The sequence below is a fragment of the Myotis daubentonii genome, chromosome 2 (assembly GCF_963259705.1).
Source record: "Myotis daubentonii chromosome 2, mMyoDau2.1, whole genome shotgun sequence".
Classification (NCBI taxonomy): domain Eukaryota; kingdom Metazoa; phylum Chordata; class Mammalia; order Chiroptera; family Vespertilionidae; genus Myotis; species Myotis daubentonii.
In genome coordinates, this window is record NC_081841.1 from 164,020,649 (window position 1) to 164,047,972 (window position 27,324).

Sequence of the window (27,324 nt, forward strand, 5' to 3'; positions counted from 1 at the left end):
GGCATCATTATTATTGTTAGTTGAAAACTAACTGTTGAAAATAAGGTAGGCTCCTTTTGGTGATTACTTAAAGAGAACACTACCTATGTTTTCCTTTCCCGTACTTCTCAAAGAGCCTCTGGAATTCAGAACTCCTATCTATCTCCAAGTGCCGGCTGAGTTTTGGCAGCTGAAATCTAGCAAAGGTCAGGAATAAATCACAGAAACTTTTGAGTTTAACACAATAACCTGGGGAAAAAGTTAATACTAACTCTTGATTATGTGTGGCAGGTGAAGAAAGGGATATGTGCGGAAAGACATTGAAGTGATCTTCAAGAGCAGTCAGTATTCAGTTATTTAGTTCGCACTTCTTTTTGCTTGTATTAGCTTTTGGTACCATTTGACTCTTCTCAAGTAGGAACCTTGCATTTTATTAACTTCATCCCACCCTGAACATAGTGAAGGCTCAAAAGAAGCTTGTAAAATAAAATGAATAATCCCCAAATCTCATTTCAACCTTTCACCTTTGATGTGTGGCACAATACTGATTAGCCAGTGACATGCTTCAGAAGCAGGCCACCAGAAAAAGACAGACATAAAAAGCCATTGAAAACTATCAGCCAGGTAATCAGCCTTGGAGAACTAAATGTCTGTATGTATATCTGATTACTCAAAACAATGAAATATAACGACAACACAGCCTAGAGACCTGAAATTTGACATTTTAATTTAAAATCTTTCATATTTCTTTGATAATTGTATGTTTAACATAAATATTGCCTACTTATAATATTTGTATTCCCTTTAAACACTTATTCAATTAGCATTTAATAAATTATTGCCTGCACAATAAAAAACCAGCTGGTATTTTTTAAAAACAATTAAATTTTTTATTAATTTTGTTTTCATAATAAAGAGTCCATGGTTATAGTCGTTGCCACTTTAAGTGACTACAGAAAAACAAATATATAATTATTTTACATGATCATTACAATTTTCTAAAGTTAGTCACAGCATATACATGCTTTGCTACAAACTAAAGCCCTTTGGCCATATATAAGCTGTCAATACTCAAAGGTGTTTGAACATGCACCCCTATTAGCAATGTATAAAGGAGAAAATAGGCTAAAATTGCTTATAAATATTTTACATTTTAATGCCCATGTTAACATTTTGTCTGTTGCTATATTGTACAATTAATACTAGGAAATATGTCTTAAGGTTAAATAGTGGTAACTTTTTCTATCTTGATCTTAATTATGCCAAGAAATCATGTTCACCAAACATTTTTAGAAAAGCTGCTGAACACAATTTCATGAAAAATAGTGTCTTTATAAACTCTCTGTGCAATTTTAAGATCTGGCAAAATGCTTACAGACCACAATTCTGACATGAAGAAAGACTATTAAGGATGTAAATGAGGAGAAAAACCAAAACTCAGTATATGATAATAAAAATTAGCTAAAACTTAAGTAAAAATTTATTAACAAACTGTGAAAATATTAGTCTATTTTTTTTTCTATTTTGCTTAAAATCCAAAGTTTGAAATGTCTTTTGTGATAACAGGCAATGATTGGGAAGAAATTAATTTTAAAAAAAGACTGTGAGGGATTTGTAAGTAGAATTCAGGTGGCATGTGAACTAATTATTGTTCTTTCTTTGGAGCCATATCATTGGGATTGGGCTTGCTGTATCATCAGTTAGATGCTGGCAGAAAGCAACTTGGCCAGTTTATTTCCAACATGTGGCCCTGGATTACCAAAAGAAAATAAAGTGGAAACTCTGTTATATTTTAAGAGTGAGTTAAAGCTCTTGGGTCCAATTTGTTCCTCAAGTCACTCTGAGAACATTGCACTGTGTTTTGCTGGAACTGAATCAGGACCTTTTGCATCTATGTGACGGGGCAGTGACGAAAGTGAGGCTAAGAATGGGACTCTGTCCCCATGGGTTACTCCCCACCCCCCACCCCCTCATTTCCTCTCTCTTTAGTGTTCTCTTGTGCTTTCACACACATCTCATCCCAAGTTAACATAAGGCATTTTGCTACAGAGATGAAAGAATTAAGCAAGAATGCACAAAGTAGGACGATCTTATTGTCTCAAAAAGACAGTTTTGCCTGTGACAAAAAAGCACCACGTCAAGAACTTTTTTCTATTAGTTACAAAGATAATATAAAAATTCGTAATAAGCTGTTAAATTGCCTAATTTGTGTGATCTTAAAAAATATTATTCTAACTTCTATGCATATGCCAGAAACCATTTTATCTACAGCAGGAGTGAGAGAGGATGCTGCCTTCTCCTTTGCCATGTGAACACTGCTCCAGGCAAGTCACATTCTGTCCATCGTGGGGTTACTAGCATCCCTCCGTCATAAGGATAGGAACCTGGGACCTGCCCTTAGTTCAATCATCTACACATTGTGTATTGTAGCAAAGTATTTACTGATGAGAAAACTAAACAACTAGTGTTTAAACTACAATAGTAATATTAAAAGAAGAATGTTTTGAGAATCCTGAACAAATTGTAGGTAGCATTTTCTTTGCTGAATTCTTAAATGAGAGATTTTAAAGTAGCCTTTTGAGACAGCATTCTCGACTTTCTCTTTCTGTTTGTGACATTTGATCTCACCTGAATATAAAAAGTTAAATGACTTTCAAAAACTTATATTTCTCTGATACTTCCTTCTGATCATTTACATGTTTCCAATGTCAAAAAACAACAACATCATACTCCAGCTAAACTGCTTATACATTTTGCATCCAATAATAGTCCAACCAATGGTGTGACACTATTAATAAAAGAGCTTTTTAAATAGAATTATTAAAATTTTTAATTAGTTGATTTAAACTTCATTTAAAGATTCTGTTTTACAGTGACACATTTTTTCTTTATATCAGATTCACATTAATTTAAAAATAAATCTCTCTAATAGAAATTCTGAGTGAGCTCAATTTAAATGTAAGTGATGTATGAATATACTAAAAGTTATTAAGAGCTACATTGAAGTGCTGACTGTAAAAAATTAAGAGCTTTCACAATGAAGCTTTCTTAATTCTCACTGCTTTTCTTTTTAGACTGTAAACAACTTATACAATGTCATGTTTAACTGTGAGTGTTAAGAAGATAATCACTCTTAAATTTTTCCATTGTTTTGTGCAAACACACAGTTTGTTTTGATTTGGCAAATGCCTCATTATCTTAATCACTTCTGTCCAAAATGAGGAACGTGGAATTAAATGATGATTCCTTCTTTCAAGATGAGCTGTATTTATTACTGGAACGGAAGTTGTCATATCCTTGATCATTAGCTTTGGACTTTAAGCACGACTGCTTTTCCTCCAGAGACTGTTTTTCTTCAAATGACTGGCACCAGCAGCATAAGCATGACTGCACAAAACAAAGGCACTCATTATATATTTACATCAGTTATACTGTCACAACTCCTCCTACTCCCTAAGGCTCTGACTTTCTTTGCATGATTGGGAATTCTTGGGCCACTTTTGTGCTCTCTTATTTTTTCACTTAAAAACATGTAATTAGCCCAGTTGGCATGGTTCAGTGGTTGAGCATCACCTATGAACCAGGAGGTCATGGTTCCATTCCCAGTCAGGAACATGCACAGGTTGTGGGCTCCATCCTGAGTGAGAAGTGTGCAGGAGGCAGCCAGTCAATGATTCTCTCTCATCATTGATGTTTCTATCTCTCTCTCCATTCCTCTCTGAAGTCAATAAAAAATAGATATTTTAGAAAAACATGCAATTACATAAGTAGCATATGATATTTATTTTAAGCTAGAAGATACAAAGAAGGAAAAATGTATAAAATTAAAATTCTCACCTTTTAATTAACATAAAAAAGGAAGCCACTCTTAATTCTTGATATTTACCCTTGACTACTTGAGAAATACTCTTAATTTTTTATAAATATGTAAATCAAGACTTTTTCCTATGCAAGCAGAAATATCACCATATACATATATATACATGACTGTACATGAGTGTGTGTGTGTGTAATTATGTGCATAATTAATTTTAATAAAATTGTACTATATGTACTAGTCACAGTTGGCTTTCTTTCACTTGACAGTGTCATAGACATCTTTCCATATCAATGAACTTAATATTACATTGCCAGTGTTTTCAGCCACATGCTGTTCTCATGTGCCTATTCAATACTGTTACATGATACACTATAAAGTATATGTATCTCAGTTTTATTTATCCATTTTCCCTGTATTTTTAAATATTCAAAACTTTGTTTATTCTGTTTGTTTTCTGAAAATCTATATGTATAAGGAAATGGGAGGCCCATTGTTTTCTCTTCTATAAAATGAAGGAGTTGATCTTAATGTACATTTTCTCCTAGCTCTAAAATCTATGAGCTTATGGATGGGCAAAGACTTTTATAGACTGCCTTAGAGTTTACAAGAAAGCTAAGTTCTTGACTTTCCAATAATGAACTACCAGGGACAAATGGATCATTCCCACTGAAGGGGAGGAAATACTTTTTTCTACACTAGATTGTTGAAGGAGTGAATGGATGGACATATGAATGTAACAATGCAAGCAGCCAGATGAGAAATAACTAAACATATTCCACATCAAGTAGCACATCCCTGCTAAGAAGTTGGAAAAGAAGAGCTAGAACCTGAATTCAATTTCTTTGTTTGATTTGCTCTTCTCATGCCCATGTGAAAAAGAGACCAATGTAGTTATACTTCAAATTGTGCTGCACAGTCAGTCCAAAATCTACTCCAAATGAGATGAGTGCATTTAATTCAGGTTTAGCTCTTAATCATCACGTGATGTCTGTCAGACATCAAAGCATGTAATTTTTATTACTTTTCTAAGCAATTCTAAGTACAATTGATTGGTTGAAGCAGTAAGGAGTGGTTGACTAGGTGGAAATCAACTATAGTGATATGTGAGCAAAAGTCATATTTTATTTATTTTTTAATATATTTTTATTGATTTTCAGAGAGAAAAGGAGAGGGAGAGGGAGCAGAAACATCAATGATGAGAATCATTGATCGGCTGCCTCCTGCACGCTCCCCCACTGGGGATCGAACCCACAACCCAGCATATGTCCTCGACTGGAATCAAACTGGGGACCCTTCAGTCCGCAGGTCGATGCTCTATGCTCTGAGCCAAACCAGCTAGGGCAAAAGTCATATATTAAAAAATCATCCATGGCCTAATAACAAGGGAAAACTGTAAATTTACTAGAGCTCTCTGAATAGAAATATTAATAGACTAGAGGCCTGCTGCACAAAAAATTGTGCACTCAGGGGGGTCCCTCAGCCAGGCCTGTGCCCTCTTGCAGTCTGGGACCCAATGGGGTATGTCCACCTGCTGGCTTAGGCCTGCTCCCCAGGGGATTAGGCCTAAGCTGGCAGTCAGATATCCCTCTGGCAGCTTGGGAGCCCTTGGGGGATGTCCACTAGGCAGCGAGGAGAGGGCCTAAGCTGCAGTCGGATATCCTTAGCGCTGATGAGGAGGCAGGAGAGGCTCCCACCACCACCACTGTACTGGCAGCTGCCAGCCTGGCTTGTGACTGAGCAGAGCTCCCCCTGTGCGAGTGCACTGACCACCAGGATGCAGCTCCTGCATTGAGCATCTGCCCCCTGGTGGTCAGTGTGTGTCATAGTGACCAGTCATTCCCAGTAATTCTGCTGTTAGGGTCAATTTTCATATTACCCCTTTATTATATAGGATAGAGGCCTGGTACATGGGTGGGGGCCAACTGGTTTGCCCTGAAGGGTGTCCTGAATCAGGGTAGGGGTCACTCAGGGGTGTCTGGCCAGCCTGGGTGAGGGGCTGATGGCTGTTTTCAGGCTGGCCAAACCCCCCCAGTGGGGAACCTCACCCCATGAGGGTGTGGCCAACCAGGGTGAGGGGCTGATGGCTGTTTTCAGGCTGGCCACAACCCCTTCAGGGTGGGGGTCCCCGCTGGGGTGCCTGGCCAGCCTGGGTGAGGGGCTGAGGGCCGTTTTCAGGCTGGCCACACCCCCTTTAGGGTGGGGGGGTCCTACTGGGGTGCCCGGCCATTCTGGGTGAGGGGCTGATGGCTGTTTGCAGGCTGGCCACAACCCCCAGCCACTCAAGCTCCCAGTGGAGGCTGGCTGGAAGCAGGTATCTGGGGTTTATTTATCTTCTATAATTGAAACTTTGTTGCCTTGAGCGGAGGCCACAGCCAGCCAGGGCAGGCAGGAAGCTTGGCTTCCTCCATCACCAGGGCTACCAAGCCTCCTGCTCGCTCCAGCTTTGTGGCTGCTGGCTGCCATCTTGGTTGGGTTAATTTGCATATAGTCACTCTGATTGGCTGGTGGGCATGGCTTGGGATGAAGCAGAGGTGTGGTCAATTTGCATGTTTCTCTTTTATTATATTAGATTAGAAGAGATATATTTGAAGCCAGATTTAAAAGACCATTTTATTTTGGAATACTCTCTTACCTTAAAGCAGTTTTTGAATCTTTTGCTCACCAAATACAGAGCTATTGGATTAATGCAGGAATTCAGGGAGGCCGTGTTGATGCCGATGTAGTCCAATACCAAGAAAAAGCTGCAAAAATAACCCAAAACCTGTCTATGAAAAATATGCCTCTCTGAGCACATATTCTTTACAGACTGTTGTGTTTTTATGAAGAAAAAAATTACCCATATACACAATTGTTTTGACTTTATTACTTGTCTTTGCTGTTAGTGACTTCTCTGTCCCTCTGTCTCTCTTTTTCTTATTCTCTGTCTCTGCCATCCCACACACCCTCCCCCATACCATGCCCAATTCCCCCCTTTAAAATAAAACTGTATTTAGAAGTGCTGGGCTGGCTGAAAAGGAATGTTTTACAGTGTGCAAAGGAGAATCAGACTGGATATTTCCAAGCATGCCATACACTTATGTGGATAATTCTGGCTCTCTGTTCCCAGTGTTCTCCTAAGTCCCCTTTACTCTTTCCTTTAAAATAGAAGTGAAGGTAAAAAATGGGAATCTTAATTGCTCCCTAAGGATCAGAAAAATGCTACTTTCTCTTTCTGCCTATGAAAAGGATCAATGAAAATTTCTGTGTGGCATTTATTTACAAAACTATCTCTATTTTACATTTCTTACCTTAAAAGTTCACATCTTTTGGGATCACTCGGATCATAGAGAGTGAGCTTCAAAATCCTGCTGAGGTGAAGGGGAAGCCAACACAGGGCAAAGACAAGGACCAGGCAAAATACTGTTTTGGCCACTTCCCGTCTCTGAAATAAAAACATAGTCAGACCCTGAGATGATGGCTCATTGTAATCACAGTGTTCTCCTTTCCCAAACCGAATAATTAATATTGTATACAAAGGGCAGTGGCATTTGCAAAAATTCAGGACACTGAGCTTTAAATTGAATAATTAATATGAATTAAAACTAAAATGACTAGAGATTCATATTTGAAAAGTAATAGCTCTCTCTAGATTCTTTTGATTATATAGACTATGTCTAGATAGGTAATATAAAAAAAAATACCTGAGCAAGAACAAGGAGATATACTCTAGTATATAATAATTTTAATATATCATCATAATACTTTTGTTATTCACAACCATAATCATAATTATAATCATGAGTTAGAAATATTTCTACTTTCTTACCTGCTTTAAGTGATCGTTCAAAGCAATTTGCATGCCACTCTTCTTTCTCAACATTTCACAGGTCATCAGGGTATAAAAAAATGCAGTGATGGCCAATGGCAAGCAGAAATAGAAACTAAATAGCCACCAATATTTAGCTTTTTGGTAAAACTGTGGGGAAGAGAGAATTTCATCTTTATTTTATTTTATTTTATTTTGGTTTTCCCATCACCGTTTATCTGCCCCCCCCATACTCTCTTCTACCTCCACTAGTCCCCCTTACTTCCCAATACCACATTGTTGTCCATGTCCATCAGTTCTTTCTTTTTTTCCCCTCAATCTCTCACCCCCAATAACCCTCCCACAAGAGCTGTCTGCCTGCTCTCTATCTGAGTCTGTGGGAAGAGAGAATTTCATGATTAATATTCTCAGTAAAAAAAATCTATATAGCAAATGTTAAATTAAAAAAAATCATCATGGAATAATTATTTCCTAAAGTAGTGTAGATCTATTTTATAAACACTATATAGACTCTTTTAGGTCACATATGAACAAATAATTAAGTACTGCTATTAAATAAAACAAGCTTTTCCTAAAAGGCATTTCAGTTCTTGAAAGCAATGGGCTATAAATATGTTTTAAACTTTAATCAGTTAGACAGAATTTTAAATATTTGGTAATTCTGATACTTTTGTCTTCACACAAACTAGTTTTTCTTATGCTATTCTTTGTATGAAATACTACACCTGAGTATGTAAAAATATCATAGTGTTTATGGGAAATTTTCACTTCTTAACACATTTATTTCATGGGAAAAACAGATACAAAAAAAGGTTTATGTTAATCATTTAGCTCTGTAATGTATAAATCTAACCAATCAATTAAAAAAAAAATCAAAGCGACCCTTTCTTCTATTTTTTTCTGTTCTTTTAAAAAATTGTTACTCCAGACATGTCTGTGTGGGAGCAGAACTTATTCAATCAATGCAGTACTTTTTCCTCTTTTAACTAATAAGAAACAAGAAGACAGCAATTTCATTCCCAATTTTACATTAATATCCTTCTTTAATCTTTTGATTATCATAATATATAGAATTCATAAAGTTTTATATAGTCTTCTTAGATATGAAATGGAAAATAATCATTGGTGATCCTTAGATGAGCCCCCTTTGCATGAACTCTTCTTCACTCATTCTGCTGGGAAGAGCTTTTTACACTTAGGATCTATCTTCTGGTGACCAGCATTGCATCCTTTTCCTATCACCTGATTAAACGTTCTTGAATAAATGGCCAAGATGAAAGCTTCTTTGCAATGATATCTTTCCCTTTAGAGGGGACAGGCTTGCCATTCAGAATCCATCTATACCAGGGCAACTTCTACTTGATCAGTCACTGCACTATCTACTCCCTCTGATGATTGCTGTGCTGTCTTATGCAAAAAAATGTAGTAGTTGCTGGTCCTTGTGGGGTTTGAGTAGAAAAGCTATAAATTCAGATTGATTTTCTCATGTGAACCTGGTTTATCTGTATCTCTGAATGCCAGGGAATTCCTGGAGAAATAGGCACCCAGCTTCTTGCAGCTTGGGTCATTAACCCTCAGTCCTGGGACGTACACTCTTAATTTATGCCAAGGACAGTCATAAATCAATAACTTCCAAGGAGGAGAAATCAGGGGGGAAATAGCTAAATATTTATAAGGCAAGAACAGAAAGGGCAGGGGGTAGGGGGGATAGTAAAATTTACCTGCATGAAGGCTGTTTTCTGAATGGGATTAAGCATGCAGACTTGCAGAGGACTTCCTTTGTAGTCAGTGGGAATCATATCAAAACCCACAGCTTCAGGGATAGCCAGAACTACAGAGACCACCCAAATCAAAACAATTTCCACTGCTGTCCATTTTGGAACTCCAATTCCTTTAATTCGACTCCAAGATGCAACGGCTCGATACCTGAAGAGCGAAATAGAAGTGTTTGTCCATCTGGCAGAGCCTGGTTTTAGTGAATTTTATAGCTATTTTCTAAGTAACATAGCAGTTACTATAGAGTGTTCAGGATATACCTGACTTAAATATCTGCTCTTACCTGTCAATGCTCAGAGCACACAGACTCAGCACAGTGATCCCCACAGAGGCCTTCTGTATGAAAGGCACCAGCTTGCACATCTCAACTCCGAAGGGCCAGCCGCTTGCGAGTAGCTGCATTGAGGAGACATGAAGCTCTATTAGGGAGATTTTCATGAGTCCCCCTCTGAACTGCATTATGTAGCAGAGAGTACTTAACATGCAGAGTAAGATACCAAATTTCAGTTCTTATTCTTTTCCTCATGGACTACTCCTTCGAAAAGCACCAATGTTTGATATATGAAACAGGAGAGTGTGCTGGGAATAATGAATATGCAGCTAGCCCGGCCAGTGTGGCTAAGTTGGTTGGGCATTGTCCCATGCACCAGGAGATCACCAGTTGGTTTCCTGGTCAGGACACATGCCCAGGTGACATCCCCAACAAGGGTCATGCAGGAAGCAGCCAATCAATGTTTCTTTCTCATTGATGTTTCTATCTCTCTTTCTTCCTCCCTTCCTCTCTCTCTAAAATCAATAAAGACATATTGAAAAAAAGAAAAGAAAATGCAGCCAGTTCATAAGAGTTTGCTATGCATCTATAGTAGCTTAGGGTCAAGATTTCCACTGAAGGGCCAAGTGGGGCCAGCTCCCCTTACAAATGTGAAGCTAAAGTTCCATGAATGTCTCTTACACTGTTATGGAGTTCCTAATGCTTAGGTCATGGTCAAATTAAAATAATTTAATTAAAAATAGGTGATAAATGTTCCTTAGCTAGGAAGAACACAGTTCTCCTGTTGGTCAATTTACCTAGTAATTGACTAAGGTAAAGAACAAAGAAGGTATTCTTTACCTTAGTCAATTACTTGACTGCATAGTAACTCAGCCTGAGTAGGCATGCTGCTGCCTTTGGACTTTACTCTAGATCTTTCCTTATCCTGAAAGTCTCTTTCCCCACAGATACACTGGGCAAACTCCCTTGCCTTCTTTGGTCTTGTTCAAATATCATCTTTTTAACATGACCTACCCTGACCACACTATTAAGAGCAGTAATCAGTCAGGCGTCCCCTTCTACTTACCCTACTCCACTTTCTTTTTTATCTATAGTACTTATCAACTCCTACTGCTTATGTTATAACATTTACTTGTTTGTTTTGTTTAGTTTTTGCTGTCTGGCACTTGTAGAAATTTTACAGAATATGGGTTCTGCAACTGCTTAATATAGTTTCGGAGAAATAGCAGATGCTTACTATATGTTCAAGTCCCTAATATAAACATAGGAACTGGTTATACAATGAGGAAAAAGATATAGTTATTGCTCTTATATACATATATGTATTTTCTCGATCTGACTTCAGACTATGTAACCATCTATTGTTAAACTCAGTTATTTTCTTTTTTAGGACAACTGGGTGTGCCCCACACTGGTAAATGAATCACTTTAGGTAAACATCTGGATCGAATGTTCATGAGGTTTTGAAAATAAAGAAAAGTATTTGAAATCTATGTTTTCTTTTTCAATGTTTTTAAAAATAACCTTCTAAAAGTAAAAACTATTTTGAAACACAATTGAGTCTTTCCTTTCTTTTATTAGTGAAAGTTCTTTGTAAAGTTTGTTTAAGCTGGGTGATTGTTCTATAACTAGGATGGCACCAAATGTGTGTCTGAATATGAGTTGGAAATCCAACATGGGACCAATTTCATTTATAAGTTTTACATGAAAAATTGCACTGATATGTAGGATAAATATTGGAAAACTTACCATAAATATGCTTATTCTAGGGTCCTAAAAGCCTGCAGGGCCAGGCAGGTAATACAGAAGAGTGAAGGGAACCAGAGGTAAGAAGGTCATCGGTGTCAGGAATACAATAGGGAGTGGTGGGGTCTGGGGTAAATCCTGTCTAAAAGGAGCAGCTGCTAGTAAACATGACATGATTTTTGCCAAAGGACTCTAAAAACAAACAAAAAAACCCCTCTTAATTTTTAGCCCCAACTGGGAATCCTATATACTAAAAGCCTAAAATGCTAAGTGTCTGGTCATCTGCTCAACCAATCAAAGTGTAATATGCTAATGATATGCTAAGGCCGCTCAATTGCTCACTATGATGTGCACTGACCACCAGGGGGCAGACACTCTGACTTGTAGGTTAGCTTGCTGCTGGGGTCCAGCTTATCAGGACTGAGTGAGACAGGCTGGACTTGCCCTAGAATCCTCCCATGGTTCCTCCCTGGCTGGCCAACCTCCCGTGTCCCTCCCTTGCCCCAATCATGCACCAGTGGGGTCCCCCGGCCTGGTCTGCACCCTCTTGCAATCCAGGACCCTTCGGGGGATGTCGGAGAGGTGGTTTCGGCCCAATCCCACAGGCTAGGCTGAGGGATCCCACTGGTGCACAAATTTGTGCACTGGGACTCTAGTTTTTGTATGAAATCCCATAGTTTATAAAAGTTGTCAACTAAACAATATTTTTAAAAAACACTGTCAGGTAACATTGTATTAACAAAATATATCTGTAGGTCCGATTAATGATTTCTGGATTAATTAATTGACTCATAACTGTGTGCCAGGCAGCATTCTGAGGTCAGGGTGCATATCATATCAGTGAACAAGGAAAACTCCCTGTTTTTATGGAGCTTACAATCTAGTAAGGGAGGCAGACAAAAAACACATAAATATTGAAGATGATAACACAGGGGGTGTCATCATATTAAGGAAGTATGGTAGGTTTGGGGATGCTTTCTTTCTGGGGCTGACCAGCAGACCCTGAGTCAGTAATGGTGAACCTTTTGAGCTCGGCATGTCAGCATTTTGAAAAACCCTAAGTTAACTCTGGTGCTGTGTCACAAATAGAAATTTTTTGATATTTGCAACCATAGTAAAACACTTAATATTTTTGATATTTATTTTATATATTTAAATGCCATTTAACAAAGAAAAATCAACCAAAAAAATGAGTTCGCGTGTCACCTCTGACACGAGTGTCAGGTTCGCCATCACTGCCCTGAGTGATGGATGAATGATTACCCTGACACATGTTTCTGTGAAAGAGAGGGGTAAAGGGCTTCTTGGCTATAGGAACCAAACAGCCCTGTTTACCTGCCTCCTTAGGCTTTTATTATAGCAACAGCTTGAAATAAAATTCACCTCTAGATACTATCAGCAGGGTAAGTATCCTTGAAAAAAGTATTCTTTAAGTAAGGATGTTTTGAAGTCTAAACATAGAGATTCCAGTAAAACACCCAGGGGCTCATACTTGTTTGGAAAAGTCAAGGCAGAGATCACTGACCTTTCAGAGATTTCTCCGTACAGACTTTCCAACCAAGACCCAAGCTTCCCCGCACTTTCTGGTAGGCCTCTCAGCAAGGTCTATCCGAAGAGGCAACATTTGAATCGGACCTGACTAAAATAAAAGAGTAAGCCATGCAAAGAGCATTTGAGGCAGAGGAAAGAGCTAGTGCAAAGATCCTGAGGTCAAAATAATTTGGGTGAGCTAGAAGGGGCAGAAACTGTTGAGGAGAGATCCAGAAGATGAAGTTGTAGAGTAAATTGTTTGATGTTTTTTGTTTTGTTTTGTTTTGTTTTGTTTTTGTTTGTTTGCTTTGAGGAAATTCATTGCAAGGTTTTAAAAAAGGAAAATAGAATGGTTTTATTTATGTTTTTAAAAAGATCACTGTGGGTGCTCAATGTAGTATTGAAAGGGGTCAAGAAAGGAAGTGCTGGTGAGAGGTGGTGAGCTGGACCATGTGGTGCTCTGGGGCTGAGGAGAATGAGTTAGAGACTGCATATATTTTGAAGGTATATGCAATCCACCAGGACTTGCTGATGGATTGAATGTCAGATGTGAGGAGTCAGCAAACTCAGAGAGGTTTATCATGTGAAAAGTGGAGCCCTTTCTTAAAATGGGGTGGACTCAGAGTATCACAGGTCTGAACCAGCAATGAACTCAAGATGCTTTGAAAGAACTGCCAATTGCCCTTGGAAACATAAGAAAAAATAGGTTCCAGCCGGTTACAAGGGCTCTGCCAGACCCAGCTTGGTATAAATTATCCAGACACTATTCTGTCTAATCATACTGATTGTCCTTAGATGTATCAGGAAAAAATAATAAGAAAACAAAACTCCTCCCTTCAAAATATAAAGTACCATTTCCCTCCCCTTGAATGTGGGTTGAATTTAATGATTTGCTTTTAACGAACAGAATGTGGTGAAAGTGATGATGTGTGACATCTGAGTTCATAAAAGGCATTAGGCTTCCTCCTTGCTCTCTCTTGGGGAGGCCAGCTGCCATGCCAGGGAACACCCACTTCCTCAGAGAGGCCAACATGATAAGGAACTGAGACCTCCTGAAAACAGCTAGTGCTAGTTTGCCTGGTGTGTGAATGAAAAAGATCCTTCAGCCCCACCAGTGTTGTTCAGTGGTTAGCATCGACCTATGACCCAGGAGGTCAAGGTTCATGTTAGGGCACATGCCCGTTTGTGGCCTCTGTCCCCAGTGGGGAGCATGCAGGAGGCAGCTGAACAATGATTCACTCTTGTCATTGATGTTTCTATCTCTCCGTCTTCCTTTCTCTCTGAAGTCAATAAAAAAAAATTTTTTTTTAAAGATCCTCCAGCCCTAGGCAATCCTTCAGATGACTTCAACCCCTGCCAATATGTTGACTGCACCCCATGAGAAACCTGAGTCAGTGGCTCCTGAATTCCTGAACCACAGACTTGGTGTGAGTTATAAATGCTTATTGTTCAAGCCATTAAGTTTTGGGGTAATTTGCTATTCATCATTCGACAGCTAATACAGTTATCCTTGGTCACTCACTTAAGTAATAAATCCACATTTGAGCCCATATGGTCTTATTCTAGAGTCTTAGTGTTTTGAAGAAGCTGATCTTAGAAAAAAAGAATGTTTAGAATTAACATCACTATTAGTATTTTTAAACCCAGGGCTATGTGTCAAACAATGGTAAAATATCTAGATACAGAGTAAAACTTTCTTCTAAGAACCTATTTTATTCACATAATGTCCAATATTTTTGATAGTTTCAAGTATTTTATTGTCTCAAACTATTTCCAAATATGCAAATATTAGTATCACAGAAGTATAGCCATCAGATGGTTTAAGATGAATGAGCTCGCAGGACACTGAAGGGAAAGAAGTCTGGCCAATGAAAATGAGCTTTGCACTGAGTCCAGGCCCTGCTTTGCGGTTACTATTGTTTTTGGCTCAGCCTCAAAATTGGACTATTGCCCTTCATACCACTGGGAGGCCTGCGGCTCAACCTCTGACCCAAGTTATCACAGAGGATAGGGAAACACAAACTGAAAATTATAACAATTCCCTTCAAGTTCAACACAGAGATAGGCAGAAAGCTAACCATAACGAAGAGATTACAATTTTCTAATCTGCGCTTACAAAAGAAAAGGAACTACAAAATAGGGAACGGTAGCCTTTATCAGCTTTCAGGATTTCTGCCTCTCAGGCCTGAATGCTGCTGGTCCTTAGGGGCCACAAAAGATGAGCTCCCACTGTCACTTCTATTATTTTTTAGTGAGAAGGAGGATGACTTTGACAGTCTCAGCCTCTCTCTGGTCAAAAAGCTTTGTGGATCCACCGAGAAGAGTCAGATAACTTACAGCAGAAACTGTTCCTATTACTGATTCTCATATCTTTCTTAGTGGCCTCCATCAAGAAAGTCTTTGAGCCATTTAGTGCTTGGAGCTTATTTAAAATGCAAAGACAACAACTTCTTGTTTAATGATAAGCAAAGCACTGGGTGAAAGAAAAGTTGTGAAGTTTAAAAAATATCACTCTCAATCAAGATGCCCTCTTTAAAATTTGGTTTAAAAATGTTCTTATGGATTTTTATAATTCCTGGAAATTAATTACTTCACTATTTAGTGACAAAAATGATGACAGCCAACACTTAACAAGTTGAAGTCCAACAATATAGTAGTAGCTTTCCTCTTAGTGGAAGAGATTGATTGTCTTTATTGCAAGAGGGATCAACTGTAACTATAAATCCAACAACGGCATTTTTATTCTTTATATTTCTTTTTTTCTGTGGACTTTACCCCATTAAATTAGCTATCTTAGGGCAAGGTTTGAATTCTGAAAACAAATCAAGCATGTAATCAAACAAGTTTTTCTAGGTCCCTGCTACATGAATTAAATTTTAGGTCTTGTTTAAAATTAAGTTTGAATATCTATTACCTATCATTTAGCATATGTGAACCGGTTAGAATATACTCCCATAATTGACGCTGGTTTTCACATTGTGATGGCTCATCCAAGGGAGAGCTTTGGTTACTTTGGGTCCTATAAACAGTAAGAGGTCCATTTGACAGATGATAGCCTATGCTTGTGCTAACTCCTTTCCCTAGGCCAGTGGTCGGCAAACTGCGGCTCGAGCCGCATGTGGCTCTTTGGCCCCTTGAGTGTGGCTCTTCCTAAGCCTTAGGAGTATCCTAATTAAGTTAATAACAATGTACCTACCTATATAGTTTAAGTTTAAAAAATGTGGCTCTCAAAAGAAATTTCAATCGTTGTACTGTTGATATTTGGCTCTATTGACTAATGGGTTTACCACCATGGCCCTAGGCTAATACTGCTTCTCTAGCACATTTCTTTTGTATGAATAAACACAAATACATAAATAATCACTAGATTGAAAAAAGACATGACCGTAATGATTATAAGGTTTCTATTGAAGGATGACTATAATTTCATAACTTTAGGTTGGAATAGCTGCTTAAGAAAGGAAAAAGCAAACAAACAAACAAACAAAAGAAACAGAATCCAAATAAATTATTTTTATATTACATTATAAAATTATTTTAGGTAATAAAATTGTTTATTTTTATTTATAAAAGAATAAATAACATGACCAGGAAATAAATATCCTTTCTGTAAGGGTATTAAGTGAGTCCTACAAATCTTTCCAAGTAGGGATTTACATTTTTCAATTCTCTTTTTAATTAAAAATTACATTCTTGAGAAATTAAATGGAGAAAATCCTGTAATACACACCACTCTTAATACCCAAAGGAATCAAGCCCCATAAAGTTTGGAAATTCCAAAGTTAACCATCTTACACTAACAAATGTTCTTTTGCCTCATTAACCATATATCTCCTTTTCTTTTCTTTTCTTTTCTTTTCTTTTCTTTTCTTTTCTTTTCTTTTAATTAAGAGCAAACACTGAGTTTTAACTGCTTGTTTCAGAATGTTCTACTACATTTTTAATGCCTAGCACAGTGTCTGGCATACAGTGGTTACTCATTTAAATGCTTGTTGAATAGCAGGTGAATGAGTGTGTGAATGGATGAATGAATGAATTTCATTTGAAAGCAAATCTTATGAAACTCGTGTCATGAGCATTTCAGTTCTCATATTTGAAACAAATTCTTTAGAGAATTGAGATAACTTTGCATTTTTTTGTCTTGTCTAATCCATGTCTTCCCCCTTTGAGATGATCAGGTTTTCTTGACACAGACAGCCAGGGCCTGGAGGTGTGAAGGTTGGCTGTTCTATTGTTGGAGTTCTGCCTTCCAAGCAGGCTGGAAAAGGTCAAAAGTAAAAATTCCTCTTCTACCCTCTCTCTCCTACTCAAACCTGTCAAGGAAATGAGTGATGCAAAACAGAACCCAGTGTTTCTCACTATCTAATGGGATTCTAGAAGAAGCTTTAGTTGCACATTTGGTGGCGATGGATGCAGAAAGCATAGGGACCCTACAAGAGACGATCATTTAAGAGGGCGGGTGAGCGGTGTATTAACGAAGACAAACCAGGATTACTTTGCCAGATTGCTATTCGTTCCATCTCATGACGAACTGTGAACAATTGTTTCAAATGACTGTATTATGTTTTTACAGTGAGTCAAAAGAGAGAAATAATGGAGTATTTGTATTCCACAACTTTGGAATAGGGTATATTCTTCTGTGTTTAAATCTCTGCTTCCTGAAGCAGATAAGAGTTTTTCTGCATGTGAACTAGCATTTTAATAATGTAGGGCACGCTCATTCAAGGATTTCCTTGTCAGAGCTCCTTTTCTTTCTGTATTCATACCTACAGAGAGAATTAAGGGAAGCTGCCGGTCAAGTGCATAGAAAATAGTTTCTTGACATACATTTTACCAGTACCCTAGAGGACAAATATCAATTACAAGTTCCGTCCCACATCCATTAAAATGCATTTAATCTCTTACAGATTGGGCCATGTGGGTTAGAAATATGTGGGTCAGAGATAATGTCAGCTTCTCCCCCAGGAGTGCCATTTAATAGACCAGAATATGAGCAGTGCCTCCTGGAGTTGTGCAAAACAGAGGCTCTCTCCCTAGGAATCTCTTGCATGTACACCCACAAAACAGGGCTTTCCACAACTCTGAAAAGAATCTAAGGCTTGCTGAAATAAAGTGATGGCTCCATGTATATGGCTCCTTAATGCCAGAAGCTAATTCCAGCATGTCATAAATACAAGAAGTTTCATCAAAAGGTGGATGGAACTTGGGGATTCAGCAGGGCTGAATACATATTACCTGCTGCTGGAATAGCTAAGGGCATTTCCCCACACCTAAAGATTTGCAAATATTATTGCCTGTTGCCAGACAGCTGAGGGCATTTTAATCTACTTGTTATTGCCTCCTGCTGGCCAAACACCTGAACAGCTGAAGGCAGTTCCCCCAAAACTAACAATGCCTACCTTATACCAAACCTTAACCTTTGATATGTATATTTGCCTTGCCTTAGGACAATTTGTGTTCATAAAGAGCAAGGGGTCTGAAGATTCAGGAGAACTTGGTTCCTATAGCTAAGCTTCCTCTGGCTCCCCCATGGATTACAAATTTATATTATATTTCTAGTCTCTTTATTAATTTATGCTTCAGCGCCTTCTCCAAATTCCTGAACCCTTCTAGATGCTGGGAAACACCCCGGCACTTAAAACAAAATCTCTAAAAGTAGCAAACAGATAGAAAAAAGATAAAAATTAAATTTGTCGTAGGAGAAATTCAAACTCACTTTAAATACATTTCCCCACCAGTGTTACAATAAAATTTATTTTCATGTCTGTAACAGGTAACTAAATAGATGGATTTCTACTCTCCTATCATCTGAATTAAAATATAGATCTACAGTTTGTGCTTAAAAACTTTCACTGACACATTGAGTATATCAAAAGAGCATTAAGAAATGCTGTTTACAAACCTAGCTTATTATTAGTCACTTATTTGTGCTGGTTCTTCTGAGAAGATCACCGTGACAGTTGAAGAAACTGAAGAATTATAATCTGATGGCCTCAATAGTTCAGAAAGAGACTCAAACTTAATGAATTCAACAAAACTTATTAAGGAATTGTGCATCTTACTTAAACTTTATTCTATTCGGAGATTTCTTCATGGGACACTGGTAAGTTACTAAGATAAAACATTTGATTGCTAGAGCATCCAAAAATCCCTTTAAAATGATTTGAAAGCTCTGAGTGAGAAGAAAGAAGACACTGTGCAATCTAAACATCCAGAGTAGGTTTTCCTCCCTTCTGGAAACTATGATGGGGCTAAAGAAGAGAGAAGCTGAGAAGGGACACCGGACAGAACACAGGACTATGGCTGTGAGTTTCAGGGACAGAGAATTTGCTTGAGTAAAGTCAACTTTGCTAATAAATGTCTGACTCAAGAATGACCCTTTCTTTCTTCTACCACCACATTTTGGCCATTTTCTTATTTGTTTACATTTTCACCAGTGGATCTATAGGGAAAGAGAAAGAAAAAAATCTCTAAAATAAAAGCACTGAAAAGAAAAGAAGTCTAAAATTAGAGAAGTTGTTGGCAACTGTATACCCATACACCATACTCAGCTATCTTCCAAACATAACCAACCTGTTTTTAACTTTGTCAAGGACTGAAAGAGAATGTTTCACATCATAAATTACATCTTGAATCTTATTTCAGCTCAGGCTTTATCTGTCAACACCCTTTAAAGCACTTAATCACTTATTAGCATTTGGCATGTTTCTTTAAAAACAGTCAACTATAGCATATTAGCCACATGGAGATAACCTTATATGGTTTTCTTTGTGAAATGAAGAACATGGTGTCTTGGCCCTGAAACAACAGAGTCTTGGCTATGTCTTCCTCTTGTACAGCAATGGAAATATCTTCAATCTTGAATGACGTTTACAAAAAAATTGGAAAGCCTTTGATATGAAGCCTTACCACGTTGAAAGAAACATTTGCTTAACATTTTAAAAGGCTTGGATTTATGAAGTGACCAAGCTGTAGATCAAAGGCAAACACAAGAAGCCCCATGGAGTTAACCCAAAGAACCTCCCATTGCCCAAGGCCAAGTGTTTGCCAACCATTTTGTCACGGGAATCCATGTGTGAAGCAGTAAATTGGGAAGATGAAGTCTTGAGTTTCTGAATTATTTGAATTCTATTATTGACCTGTTAATCACTTATGACCAATATCCTCATACAGAAAGGGGAGCAAGCTTCCCCCTTCTTTTTCATCTGAACTGTTACAAAAATATAAGTGAGAGAAATCCCACTGTCATTACATCTAATGTATAATATCTTTTGTCAACCAGACCTTGACTTGTATTGATGAGTGCAGGCACTGTGCTAGGTGGGTAGGAATGTTAGTTTTATTTGACAATTGAATTGAGGTCTTTCAAAGTAATACTCTTCCTCTTTATTAATACTTTTTAAAAGCTAATGCATTAAATGTGCTTAATTGGTTCTCCTTAAAATTTCGTTTGCTTTAAATAAATGAATCTCAGAAGTATCTGTTACAGAAGAGCAAAGAAATACCAAGCACGCTTCCTAGAGAAAGGGAGGAACCCACTTATTAACACTAGTGGGCTCCGGGAATAATTTCCAAATCAGAGGGAAGTAACATGAAGAGGCTTTGCTTTTTATAATCTTCTGGGGTCTTTGTCTTACAGATATGGTTCTGCCCCCTTTTGTGGGCTTACTGGAAGGCCCCCAGGTGTTTGATAAGGATCTCCACCACCACCCCCCCCCTGGGCAGTGACACGCCTTGCAAGACCAGTTTCCTCCTCATATCTAGGTTCCATTTTGGGTTCAAAATTCTACTAAAGCATTTCAGAAGATTCAAATATTAGTTAAAGATCTCACTTACTTAACTGGAAATAGAAACTGTTATTACCCTGGAAGAAATTAGACTCCCCTAACCAATGATACCATTACTTCTGCTTACTGATCAGAAAATTATAACTTCAAAAATTAAATTTTATGTAGTTCCATTAACTTTTACTTCTAAGATATGAAACTAGTCAATACACACAAACTTGTTAAGTATGACAAGTAGTCTAAGATCAAATAGTGAGAAAGGTGACTTTGCTCAGAAAGATAGTTTGGATCGTTTCCCAAGAGGAAAATATCTGATTACCTGACAAGGTCACTTGATTCAAAACTCATTTGTGGGTTCAGTGAAGCAATTCCACATTTTGACATGCCAGCATTTTAATGTTAGGCGTATCCCTTCCTAAACTAGTTAAACGTTAAACATCAGCAGTTTTGCCTCTCAGAGCTATGAAGGCAGCCTCTTGCTTCTAATAGGAGCCTACAAAGTTAACAGCAAAGCCATCTAAATGCACTCCAACAGGTCACCAGTCTACTTTTAAAAAAACTCTTCACCTCCACTGCATAACTGATTAACTCAGATCCTTATCAAACTAATGTCCATATCAATATTTGCCTTATCAGTTTACAAGCAGATTTGTTTTCAAAAGCAATTTGCAGGCAAAGGAAGCTATATTTGAGAATTAACTACATTAACTCAGTTTTGCATGTAAATAGAGCACAGAGTGACATTGTTAAATAAAATCCATAAATAATTTTAAAAAACTCATCATTTGCTCAACAAATTTTAACTTCTTGAGAAGTTAAAAAAAAAGTTAAAGAAATTTTAACTTTAAGCTGCTACCAAGGCTTGTTGAATATCACTGTTAACCAAACTAAGACAAACCAACCAACCAATCAACCAACCAATATAAAAACCTTCACAGCATCCACAAGTGCACTCAGCGTTTTTGCTTCCCACACAGCTTTGACATTAGTGCTAACCTAGTAGTCAAGGCAGAGCAGACCTATTTCCTAAGGTTTGCCATCTCCTCACAGCAGCACCTCCCTGTGATGTCCTGTCCCATCCATAACGGTCTCAAGGACTAGGGCTTCAGCAAGATCTATGACATTTTGTGGTTTGTCTACTTTACTGAACTCCAGATTAATGAAATAGATTCATTCCATTCGGTGAGCCAACAAATGGGTTTGGGGACTCTATGAGCCCCCAGAAATTGTGTGTGTATATATATGTGTATTATTTATTAATTACAATTTATATATACACATTATATATAAAATATTATTTATATGTAATATAAATATTTAACTGGATTCTTGAAGACAATTGTAACATCTCACACAAAAAAAAACAACCCAGAAAATTAGAAATCACTGGTTTAGAGACTCAAGCCTCCATTTAGGATACATTTAAATGGCATGCATAATTCACTTAAATTACTTTCTGTGAAGTAGAATACCTGGCTACTCTGAAATTCTCAATGCATTTTAAAAAACGTACTTACATGTTGTCACAATCAGTTAGCATATTCAATGACTTTTAACTAGTCCTGGATTCGGTGTTTTGGTAAATAAAGCCTTTGGTAAAAAGATATTATCAGTATTATACACTTTACCATTAGAAGGGGATTTCAGTAGATGGAAATTCTCGCATGACTCAAATTAAAACCGAAAATGCTTGTTGAGTATCCTACTGTGTGGGAGTGTGTCACAACTTCACCAGTGCTCCCCAATGCAGCCATAACAACACACCAGGTTGGGGAAAAGCGTCCGCGTCTGAGCTCACTCAATGCAGGGGAACGAGGACCACCGGGTCCAGGGCCAGATGGCCCGGGTTCAAGCCTGCCTTTATCATTTTCTAGTGGTGTGACTGGGCAAGTGACTTCACCGCTCCAACAGGTGATTTCTCCATAAAATGGGCGGGGGGAAGGGGGGGTGGCCACATGTTTTGTTGTAGTGATTTAATGAAGTAAACCAAGTACCTAGTGCATAATAAGGTACATGGTAGCCTAGTGCATGGTAGCCATTATTGTTATATGACACCTCAAATGACACCTATTTATGCATACTATAAAAAACAACCAGACTACCATGTAGAATTCAATGATGGCAAGCATAGTGATGGGACCGAATTCTTTGGGATGGATTTGTTTAGGACCACTATAGAAGACCAGATTTCTAATGACTCATTAGTTTATTTCAGAAGGACAGTGACAGCTTTAGCAGACTAAATGGTATTCCATAGGGAAATCATACAGGAATGTGAAATGAAAGTAAAACCTGTGTGCTCCCCTGGGGGGTTGAATATTCTCTGGCTTATTGAATGCAATCATTTGACCAGATGGAGAAAGTGGCTGGTCCTGGCAGAGCTGACTTACATCTTGTCTGAAAGCAGCACACGGAAGGAAAACGCTCTCAGCCCAGGCTTCCATAAGTCCTTCAGCTGCTGGCTGACTTGGGAAGGTGTCTAACATGTGAGGTTTACTGGGGTCTCTCTACGCTGGCTTTTTACAAAATTCTGTGCAAGCCTAGCAAAACTAGATGTAATCTCCCTTTTGAGAGGCATTCTATTTCACATATTTTAAAAATTTCTCACAAAACCTTATACTTTACAGTTTCTCAAGTCATTTTGATGAGTTGAATTCAAATTCCTCTGCCAAGTTGGAATGATAAGATTTGGTCAGTGGGACTACTTAAGAAACAAACAGGTCACTTCTGGCCCAAATGGATCTGTGACTGAATTTAAGGGCCCATTTCAGCCTGTGCTTCTCCCAGAAAACTCTCAGAGTTCATATGCACTAGTTGCCATGCAGAATTTTAGAATTTCTTCTGTTATCCCTACTTATTTCTGCAAGTATTTCCTTCTAGGGCCTGGATTATAATCTGATTCCTATCTTTATACCTCAGAAGTTTCTAGAATGCCCTTATAATATGGCTATTTGGATTTTCAGAGACTCATGGAAGGCAATTTAAAGGCATGCCTTATGATAATTTCTCCTGCCACAAGATCAAAGCATCCCTTACAAATCTTTCCCAACATTACATCTTTTTTTTTCTTTCTTCCTGCACTGAATCCAGGACTAGCTTTAGGCAAATCTGCAAAACACATTCCCATTCTTTACGCTTTGGTTCTGTTTTTATGTGCGACTTTCTATTGCTGATCATGATGGGAAAACAGTTTTACATGTTGACACTGTCCTTTGAAAATTTCCAGCTCTTTCACTGAGGCTATTTTTCTTAACACCAAACTCCCCCAATAAGTGGGCACCAACAACCTTATTGTAGAATTGGGAAACTGAGACCTAGAGATATTGGGATGTGTCTGGAGTTCCGAAGCTACCTAGAGTTAGGTCATGTGGGAGTTTATGTCCTGACCTTACTCTCCATGCCTGATTCCTCTGATGCCCACAGTGATCATGTAACAATGTTAGCTACTGAAACCATCCTTTGCAGTGCCCCTGGTCTGATCCATGAACTAATCTGTAGGGTACAGCTATCACTTTGGAACCTGGTAGATTAGCCTGCCTCCTGCCTCCAACTCTAACTCATTATGAGCACATGAACATACTATTAATCATCTGTAAAATGAAGTTATATTCACTTGTGGGCTGTCAGAAGGAGTAAAGGAAAGTGACACACTTATCCCAGTGCTTGGCCCACTGTACGCACCCAATAAAAAGTAGGAACAGTAACTGGGCTGGTGTGGCTCAGTGGTTGAGGGTTGACCCACGAACCAAGAGGTCACTGGTTTGATTCCTGGTCAGGGCACATGCCTGGGTTGCAGGTTCCATCCCCAGTAGGGGGGTGTGCAAGAGGCAGCCAATTAATGATGTTTCTCTCTCATTGATGTTTCTATCTCTCTATCCCCTCCTCTTCTATTCTCTCTCTCTCTCTCTCTCTCTCTCTCTCTCTCTCTCTCTCTCTCTCTCTATATATATATATATATATATATATATATATATATATATATATGAAGTAGGAACAGTATAGTCATTCACAGCAGGGGAACTGTATTCTCCTACTCACCAGTCTAGGTTTCTTTCTTCTAGGCCATTTGTTTCCTAAAACCAGGGTCCCCCAAGAAAATGCTTCCCAAGGTTAGTAGTGTTCATGAGTCACTTAAGAATCTTAAGACGCAGGTTTGATTTAGTAAGTTTGGGGTGGACCTGAAGTTCTAACAGGCACTTAGGTGATATCAATCCTGCTTTTGGACCACATTTTGAGCAGGGAGAATGTGTCCAGTGAGCTGGGCTTAGGAACAAGATTCTTCAGGACCAGTGGTTCTCAGTCTTCACAGTTCATCAGAATTACATGGAGGGTTTTTAAAATAAAATAAAACATATTGTGTCCCACCCAGAGCAGGTCTGAGGTGGGGTCATCCATGTCGTTTCTAACAGGTTCCCAAGTAATGTGGATGCTGCCTGTCTGGGACTACAATGGTCCTACGCTTAGCAGGGGGTACTGAAGACCAGAAGGAAGTTTGGTCCCAGTGATCACTGAGTTTCAGGAGGGGGATGAATCTTCCTGAGTAAGCTCCTGCCAAAGACTTTCCCATTCCCCCGCTCTCTAACCAGTCACCCTCCCCTCAGGATAGTAGCAGGTGCCTTTTACCTTGTAGACATTGATGGGGATGTCAATGATGATGTGCAGCAGGTCTCCCAGAGCCAGGCTGGCTATCAGGATATTAGGGCCATTTCGCATGCACTTGTTCTTGTAAATGATTCTCAGCAGCGTGGAGTTTCCGATGATGCCCAGCACGAACACGAGGCAGGACACCACCGTGTTGATGTACTTGAAAGTCTCTTTGATTTCAATGAATCCTTCGCACCGGGGCGGGGGGCGGGCGTGAGGCGGGGCTCCGGCCGGCTTCCCTGCTTTAGGCGTCTGCGGAGGTGTGGACGACCACGGCCAGCTGGCGTTGGACCCTGTTGTCCTGGAGGTCTTAGTAGGGGGCGTCATTATCTCTCGGGCCCCCAGAAGTGGCGGAGTGGCCCCGGTCGGTGGGAATCCCTTCTCTTGTCCCAGGACTCCCGCCACACCGCTAGCCAGGATCAGGGTCACCAGGGCGTGCCCGCACAGGCTGGGCAGCGGCTGCATGCTGCTGCGGCTCCTGTGGGCGTTGGGTGGCCGCTCTGCAGCGTTCGGGGTCTGGAGGTCAATCAGGCAGACGGGACGCGGGTCAGCTACCTCCACCACGCCCCTGCCAACCGCTAGCTCGGATCGCTCCGGCGCCGTGCCTGTCCGCGCGCAAAAGTAACTCAAGTTTGCGCGGCGGTGGAAAGCCGGCCGGTGTGACCCGCCTGCATCCGTCCACTGTCCTTCCAGAAACAGCTTTCCCCGGTGGTTTTTCTCCCCTGCGTCACCCACTCCCCACCCCTCAGGGTGAATGACTTGCAGAGGGGCGGGGCGTTCTGGAAGGGGTGTGCCGGGGGGGGGGCGGGGGGGAGGGTGTCCAGGCAAATCGCTGAGTTCCTTGGTGGGCCGGGAGGAAGCCCATACGTCTGGCTAAGGACGCGTCGCGACTGGGGAATCAAGGCACCTAGAGACCAAGGGGATGTGCCAAGCTTGGCAACTTGCTCCGCAGGGAACCCCGGTACCCGGTCTATGAAAGCCAACACTCCTCCTGGTGGGTGAAAGCCGCCCTCCCCCTGGGCTGCCTGCGCTCGGGTCCCCCGGCGCCCGCAGGAGTGCGCGGGCTGGCGCGGATCCTCTCGGAGACTTCTCAGCTCCGTCGGGCTTGGGAGGACTATCAGCAGCATTAACTCGCAAGCTTCTGTCCCCTCCGAGTAGTTTCAAACACGCTCCCTCCTTTACTCCAACCTCAATTCGTGTGTCTATACGGGCGTTTTTAAACCTATATCTATTCTCAAAGTAGCAATCCCAGCTGGAGCCCAGGACAAGGTTTAATCACTGATTTTAATTCAACACCAAGCCAGATTGTTTACCTTGCGATGGGACGCACTAGGCTCAGAGAGACCAGCCGGGACCTCCTCCCCCCGACGCGCTGGGGTCGCAGCTCGGTCCCCTGCCCCGGGAGCAGAGCGCGCCGCCCTGCAGCTGCAGGAGGAAACGCTGGCCGAGGGAATGCCAGACCGTGTTGCCTTCCCAGTTGACTCGGGGTCTTTGCTGTCCCTCGACAAGTACTTTGATTCATCCCCTCATCATCAATCTCCGCCGGCCCTCTCCGCCCCGCCCCCCCCTCCCCCGCGCGCCTTCCGACCGCGCCGCAACCTCTCCCCTTGGGCAAAGCCTGGACAGCCTCAGTGAGGACTGCCCGCTGCGGAGGGAAGTCAAGTCTCTGCCCAGACGCGTCCCGAGAGGCAGTTTGTTTGTCATCCTTCAGTTTTCCAAACAGGGAGCCTAAACCAAGGGCGCGTCTCTACGCACTCCGTGACGCGCTTGGGCTCCACACTAGAGCAGGGCTCTGGACTAACGTGTTAGCCCGGACTTGTGATGCCTACTGTGACTTTTCTTTCCATCAAATACCCTGAGTGATAGCTAAGACCTGGCTGGCTTGGCAGCGCTGCTCTTTGCTGTTTTTGTTTTGTTCTTAGTGTCTCTGGCAGCGACTACTATCTCTTCCTGCTGTCTTCCGAAA

The 27,324-nt window shown here is 40.0% G+C and overlaps 1 protein-coding gene across 2 annotated transcripts; it reads right to left on the reverse strand.

Moving 5' to 3' along the window:
* Positions 1–844: 844 nt before the first annotated feature.
* EDNRB (endothelin receptor type B) lies at positions 845–26,861 on the reverse strand. Of its 2 annotated transcripts, XM_059684917.1 has the most exons (8): positions 26,672–26,861; positions 25,338–25,874; positions 9,664–9,776; positions 9,326–9,530; positions 7,605–7,754; positions 7,087–7,220; positions 6,432–6,540; positions 845–3,366 (listed from the first exon to the last, which is right to left on the reverse strand). In XM_059684917.1, exons 2-8 carry the CDS (start codon positions 25,821–25,823, stop codon positions 3,232–3,234), a joined length of 1,332 nt encoding a protein of 443 aa, XP_059540900.1. In that variant the 5' UTR covers positions 25,824–25,874; positions 26,672–26,861; the 3' UTR covers positions 845–3,231. The 2 variants fall into 2 exon arrangements, with proteins under 2 accessions (XP_059540900.1, XP_059540899.1); XM_059684916.1 differs by lacking the exon at positions 26,672–26,861 and having other exon boundaries at positions 25,338–26,095.
* Between the last annotated feature and the right edge of the window lie 463 nt (positions 26,862–27,324).

Coding starts and splice junctions, on each gene's coding strand:
- EDNRB (XM_059684917.1), bottom strand. CDS start 25,823: ATGCAGCCGCTGCCCAGCCTGTGCGGGCACGCCCTGGTGACCCTGATC. Junction 9,531..9,663: donor TGTGCTCTGAGCATTGACAG/GTAAGAGCAGAT, acceptor TTCGCTCTTCAG/GTATCGAGCCGTTGCATCTT. Junction 7,755..9,325: donor AGAAAACAGCCTTCATGCAG/GTAAATTTTACT, acceptor TCTTCCCCACAG/TTTTACCAAAAAGCTAAATA.